Here is a 6,781-nt window from a genome sequence, read left to right as displayed (position 1 = left end):
GCAGCTCACAACACTCAAGAAGATTGACACCATCCAGGACAAAGCAGCCCACTTGATTGGCATCCCATCCACCACCTTAAACAATCGCTCCCCCCACCAGTGACACACTGTGACAGCAATGTGCACCATGGGAAAGATGCATTGCAGCAACTTGCCAAGCCTCCTTGAACAGTGCCACCCATAACCTCAACCATCATGGAGGACAAGCACAGCAGATGTAATGGAATATCACCACCTCAAAGTTCCCCTCCAAGTCACACACCATCCTGACTTTGAGCTACATTGTTATTCCTTCACTGTCACTAGTTCAAAATCCTGGAAATCCATTTCGCATAAGTATGATATCAAAATTTTAGGACCTAAATTTTGATTTTTTTTCACTTACGCCATGTGGGTTGTCAGAGGTTTATTTAATCTAAATGTATTTAGTGGGAGTAGTATTTTCTTGCACAGATCATTTAATTATTAACATAGCCCATTCAGGCACTACCACAGCCAAAGAGATTAGGAGAGAAACAAAATAATTCAGGATGTAGCAATTAATTAAGATTCAAAACAAACATGAGGTAAAAGATACTGATGGAGGTACAGAGTTCCATACTTGAGGTGCTGAGAATGAGTTTGAAATTGCAATGAGTCTTGCTTTCAGGACTGAGGATGTAGGAAGGAAGAAGAATGTAGGATAAACTATTCAGAATTTAGGATGAAGAGATAGACATTAATTGATCAGAGTGCAGCTACCAAAGATAAAAAGGATGTAATTGTTCAAACTCCCTGCAGATAATTTCCCATACTGTTCACATGGAAGCTTACTTCCTTCAGTCAGCCCTTGCTTCTCAACCAATTGTATTAAAATTAAGTCCCATGTGTCAAGGGTTAATTGTGAGGTTAATTGCAAACTGGCTAGAAGACAATATGATGTGGGAATGCCAGTGTTGGACTGGCGTAAACACAGTAAAAAGTCTGACAACACCAGGTTTTAGTCCAACTGATTTATTTGATAATACTCACAAGCTTTCGAGGGGACTGCCTCTTCTGTGCTTTATATGCTCTGTCTGAGGCCAGAACTCTCCATTCACCTGACGAAGAGGCAGTCCCCTCGAAAGCTTGTGAGTATTATCAAATAAATCGGTTGGACTAAAACCTGGTGTTGTCAGACTTTTTACTAGAAGACAATAGGCAGAGTGATTTTTAACTGCTCTTGTCACTAATGAAATGTCTCAGGGATCGGAGCCGAGTCTCCACTTGTTTATTGCGTTTATATATTTCAGCAACACAGAAATAGTATGCTGACTGAATTTGTGGACAAAAGTGGAATTGTGTGTAAAAATACAGTCTTTAATACACCTTAAAGGGCAAAGAAGACAGTAAGATATGATCTAACCATAGTGAATGAATAAAATTAATATGCATTTAATGTATAGAATCTGTGTTGTAGCACATACACATCACCTCCCATGAAAATGGAAAACTCCATTACACCACCACTGAGAGTTTGGCTCAGTCATTGCACACAGTAATTTGACTGGGTAAAATTGTCCTTTATTATTGAAGTACAAGCGCCTTGGGCAAATCATTTGGCACAAGGAGGACAAGCACATTTAAAATACTAGAACCCAGCAAGAGTTATACAGTTGAACACTGTGCCTACATGAGATCCAACCTAATTTGTCATTTATAGGCTATTAATGCCCATTACACATACATTGAAGGCTACAGTCTCTTCCTGCATGATCCCAGTTTCTTTTCAATATGTATACAATTAGTCTCAAATTCTATGCATAGTACTTGATCAAACCAAAAATACACATTTGCTGCCTGCTACATTTTAGCCTCAGTTTTCATTCAAAAGCTTTCCCCATAATGAACTTCAACCAATTTGAGATTCAATGCTGCCTCTTCCAGTCTTTAGCTGTTCAAGTACATTTACCCCAGCTTCCATCCAGTGAGCAAATGGGTCCTCCTGGAACTGAACTCTTAGTCCAGTATTGTTTCCTATCTTGTAGGGAATGTCCCCAACCTCCAGTGGACAACTTTTCACAGTGGGATGCCTGAAATCAAACCAGTGTGTGAGAGTCACAGGCTCAGATTCAACACTCTGTCATCAAGCATCCCATCATTATATGGTGCAGCATTCCATGGTCTTCAAATACTAGTTAAGACTGTAACCCTTGACAAAATATCTATGAGTAACACCAGATCAAATCACCCTCACACAAAACTGATCTTCCAGCTACAATACTTATAACTTTACTCTTTGGTCATCTGTGTAGGACTAAGCTCATATCTGATTGTTTAGGAACTTAAATGAAGGTGGTGTTAGTCAAAGATTTAGGACGCAAAAGGTTTGGTTACTTTAAACAGTGATTCTCTACGCAGAAAAGCTACCGTTGACTGTGAATGCATGCAAATAGACAACAATAGCAGGCAGTCAGGGGATATGGAAACTACTCACAGCAGCTTCCAAATTTTCAGAGTGATTATTATTGCAAAGCAGCAGGATTTCATTAAACATTCTAATACTAATCAGGGATTGCCAACATTAACCTGCAAAACTCAGTGAGAATGGATAGTGTGCATCTTTGTACTAGAGGCATAGCAGTATCAGGTAATGTGCAGTCCCTCCAAGGTGTGATGATTATACCTGAAGCCAGTTGCTGGATTACACACTGCACCTACTGTTAGCAGCAGATAATTCTCCAATTGTAAATTATTGCAAGATTAATGCCTTGAGAACATCAACAGGTTTGCCCAAAGCTCATCCTTGCAATTTTCTAAGCTTCTCAGCCTGGTGCCCAATGCATGTTTCATGTGATACCCCTACATACTCTAACCTAGCTACTGCATTCCATCATCCCATCATTTACCCGTTACAGAAACGTCATTGGGAGTATGATATGCCTTCTTCATCATGGATAGATACAAGTACATGCAAATGACAGGAATATGTCAGAAGACATTTTCCTCATTTGTTCTCAGTAACACTCAACGGCAGGAATGCCTGCTTGTTCCTGGCATCCAGCATTCCTGTGGGAAGCTGCCAAGAGATTGAAAGATGAAAGGGATGGGAAGCCTTTCCAATCATTCACCTTCAGCAGCACTCTCCAGACTCACACCAGGTTCACAACTTGGTAGTGGCCAGGGAGCCTAATTAAAAATGTGAACCACCCCCTCACCCCAGAAAAATGTCACAGCAGATCCTTGTAGTGGTCAGAATGTTCACCCTGTTATGACATCTTAGATTTTACACTTTTCCTGAAACAAAGTTTTTATCTCTTCTGGCACATTATCCCAAATACATTTTTTCATGGAGAAGTCCCTTCTGGCACCTTCTTCACAAATGTATATTTCTGCTCTTGGGCTAGTCTAGCTTACCTTATTCTACAGTAATAATCAGGATTTAACTCATCCAATATTTCATTTATTTCAATGAAGACTACTCATCCGAGCAGCAGGCCCAAACATTAGACTAACAACCAAAGGACAGATATTCAGTTTCTTGGACTTGAAGGTTGTTTTTTTTACTAACACACAATGCACATTAGCCTAATTTGCTCACTGCTGATCATGGAACATCAATAACTGAGCAATGTCCCCTGAGAATTCTGTCACAAAGATAGCCATTTTATCAACATTCTTTTAATCATAGGCAATGAATAAATTAAGAATGTGCTACCATACACATCTTTATTGCAAAATCTTCTGTAAAATGCCCCTTCAGGCCCAATAATATGAATAATGGAAACTGTCAGTCTGGTATTCTAGCTGCATTTTTTTAAACTTGCTAGGGGATGGAAAAGAACCGGTCAGAACACCAAAGCAAAATATTGCCCTCAGTAAGTTTAGCAATATTCTGTGCAGAAAGGAAAGAAAAATAGAGTGTGGCCTTTCAGCAGTACCTGACAAACTTGGCTTCAATACCTACAAAGAGCTGGGCCTAGATGGCCGAAGCAGTACTGCAATTTCTTAAAGATATCAATTTGAACAGGGAATAGTGTTAATGGATTTCTCAGTTGAATACTGAGCCTACTGTACAGGATAGCATGTTTGCTTCCCAAATGTAGATGGTTTTGAAACAGGGATTGCTTTCAGAGTTTATACTTTTGCAGGTTAATGTCTTGTAAATTAATTGGTCAGGGTGTTATCTAATCATGCCTTGGAAATAACAACCAAATTTGGACTTGCAATAGGGATGAGGGGTTAGGGTGGGGATGTGGGGGTTGGGAAGAGCTCAGATGCCAAATTGCTTATTGATCCTGCTGAGAGCATCTGAAACAATATCGAGTTCCTGACAAAGTTCCTTTACAACATTGGTGATGCTCTTGGTATCTTTCAGAACCTCCACACTCTGTGAGTACGGGTTGTATCTCACACCAAACGGACGCTTGATCATCTTTGCAAATTCCCTTGAAAAACAAAATTGATAAATTGAGGTTAAAAAGGTATCTGTGTCAACATACCAATAGACCTCTTTTTAAAGGTGGACAGGACAGAAGATCCCAGATTCCAACCTGAGGCTGTATTTAGCTAGCTGGTGTCAGTTGGGAGAACAATATAGCTTATGTGATGCTGGGATGAAAAAGAAAAACAGCCCAGGGTTCCCACAGCTCTTAGTGTTCATTATCTCCCTCTCATTAGTGCTGTTTAGATATCAATCCACCAAGCTGTGACACACTTTCTGGTCAAAATAACCTGTGGACCTGCTCATAAAGGCCAAATCAGGAAGAATGACTATGTGGGCAAGGTACCAGGGGGCTTAAAGAGATATCACCTTCTGGAAACGTAGACAGAAAAGGAAAGAAGCATGTTGTCGGCCTATAATTGACATCTGCATGTGTACATTCCAGCAGGGCTCGTTGGATGGTGATCAGGATGGGGAAACATGGTTTGATTTTTCCTTCCATAATCAGAGACAGCTTTGAGATTAGAGAAGTCGGATATCAAACTTGGGATTTTCCTGATCTGCAGGGCTCAACCAGATGTTTCTTCACATGTGAGGTCTCATCGTTTCTTCAGATAGCACACTGATTACCCTCATAGTCCAGTTCAACCAAATGGTAAGAGATGATGAGTCAATATTTAATGTTTTTTCTGGCATAACTTTACTTCATTATTTATTGTGAATTTTGTAGTTAAGATAAGAGATGTCAATGCTGGAAAATAGAGAACTTGAAATTTTGAGCATCCATTGTTAACATATAGAACAGTACAGTGTGTATAGGACAGCATGGCGGCACAGTGGTTAGCAATGCTGCCTCACAGCATCAAGGACCCGGACTCAATTCCCGACTAGAGTCACTGTCTGTGTGGAGTTTGCACATTCTCCCTGTGTCAGTGTGGGTTTCCAGTTTTCTCCCTCAGCCCAAAGATGTGCAGGTTAGGCGGATTGGCTATGGTAAATTGCCCTTTAGTGTCAGGGAGACTAGCTAAGGTAGGGCTTGGGTGGGATTGTGGTTAGTGCAGACTCGATGGGCCAAATGCATGTAGGATTCTGTTATTCTATGAACAGGTTAGTGGAAGTAAAAGTTCCTTTTTCTCCACTCAGCAATGTGTCATGGCCTCAAGCACACACAAACACAACCAACTCCACCTACTTTTCCCTCATTTTATACATTGTACTTTCTAATTAAGATGCTAATTTAGTGCCACTTGATATTAAGTCAGACAGATTTTAATTTGGTGCATCAGCTGGTAGGAACTGAATTGATTTGTAAGCTGTAGATCCTTACAGCCAGCAGACAACAATTTTTATCACAACAGCTTGAGGTCGATATAAGCCCACAAACCGGGGCTGAAGTGTCTAATTCACGATTCAGTCCCCAAATCTACCACATTCTATTAGTGCCCCTGCTTACCTCATCTTCTCTTTTGCATCTTCAAAACTTTCTGAAACGAAATAGACATCTTGGAATGTGGTGATGAGACACTCCTGCTTGCTTGTGACTTTTGGATCAAAAGGTTTAATCTTGGCGTTTCCTGAGAGTGAGTGCTATAGCATTAGAGAAAGAGCGGGTTAGTGTTTCTCAAAAATGAGACGTGCAGCTACAAGTGTTTTGCTTAGTAGAAACACAGGGAAATGCAGAAGATGCAAGACATGACCAAGGTTGAATGGAGTGTAAGACAATATGAGGTAAAGACAGAAGCAAAACTTTGTTGATATCTGTAGATATTAAGAGAGGAAATAGTGAGGAAGGTGGAGATTTCCACAGTTTTTTTCACCTGAGAACTAATACTTTGCAGTAGAAGATGATGTAATGAGTATTAATGTCACCTTAGGATGAAAGAAGCTGGGAAATGCCATACTTGGAACTTAGGAGGAATGTCTATTGCGGTCTTGATAACTTGGAAAAAGACAAGAGTGGTGAGAGTAAGGATGGAGATTAGAGAAGAAGGTTCAGATGATTGTATCCCTATAATCCCAAATGTGGCACAGTGGTTAGCACTGCTGCCTCACAGTTACAGGGACCCGGGTTTGATTCCCAGCTTAATTCGTTGTCTGCACGTTCTCCCCATGTTTGCATGGGTTTGCTCCGGTTTCCTCCCTTGGTTTGAAAGACGTGCTGGCTAGGTGCATTGGCCTTGCTAAAATCTCACTCAGTGTACCTGAACAGGTGCTGGAGGTGGCAAGTAGGGGAACTTCATTGCAGTGTTAACAGAAGCCAACTTGTGACACTAACAAATAAATTAATAAATAATACAAAAGAACAGAAGGGAATGTAGTGATGAAGGAATGGGTAAGAATTTAGGCCAGAATTTTATGGTTGCTCAGGTGGGCACACAC

The 6,781-nt window shown here is 40.6% G+C and overlaps 1 protein-coding gene across 2 annotated transcripts in view; it reads right to left on the bottom strand.

The window, feature by feature from the left end:
* Positions 1-1,442: 1,442 nt before the first annotated feature.
* Positions 1,443-6,781, bottom strand: part of tph1a (tryptophan hydroxylase 1 (tryptophan 5-monooxygenase) a) — a 49,586-nt gene continuing 44,247 nt past the window's right edge. For both annotated transcript variants that reach the window (XM_080190398.1, XM_080190400.1), the window contains 2 exons: positions 5,856-5,989; positions 1,443-4,406 (listed from right to left, as the gene is read on the bottom strand). In XM_080190398.1, the coding sequence (XP_080046524.1) occupies positions 4,232-4,406; positions 5,856-5,989 (309 nt within the window). In that variant the 3' untranslated portion in view covers positions 1,443-4,231. The remainder of the gene's footprint in view (positions 4,407-5,855; positions 5,990-6,781) is intronic.

This window comes from Carcharhinus amblyrhynchos, chromosome 6 (assembly GCF_965287045.1).
Source record: "Carcharhinus amblyrhynchos chromosome 6, sCarAmb.v2.hapA, whole genome shotgun sequence".
Taxonomy (NCBI): domain Eukaryota; kingdom Metazoa; phylum Chordata; class Chondrichthyes; order Carcharhiniformes; family Carcharhinidae; genus Carcharhinus; species Carcharhinus amblyrhynchos.
The sequence above is the reverse complement of the archived record's forward strand: the minus strand, read 5'-3'. Positions and strand labels throughout refer to the sequence as shown.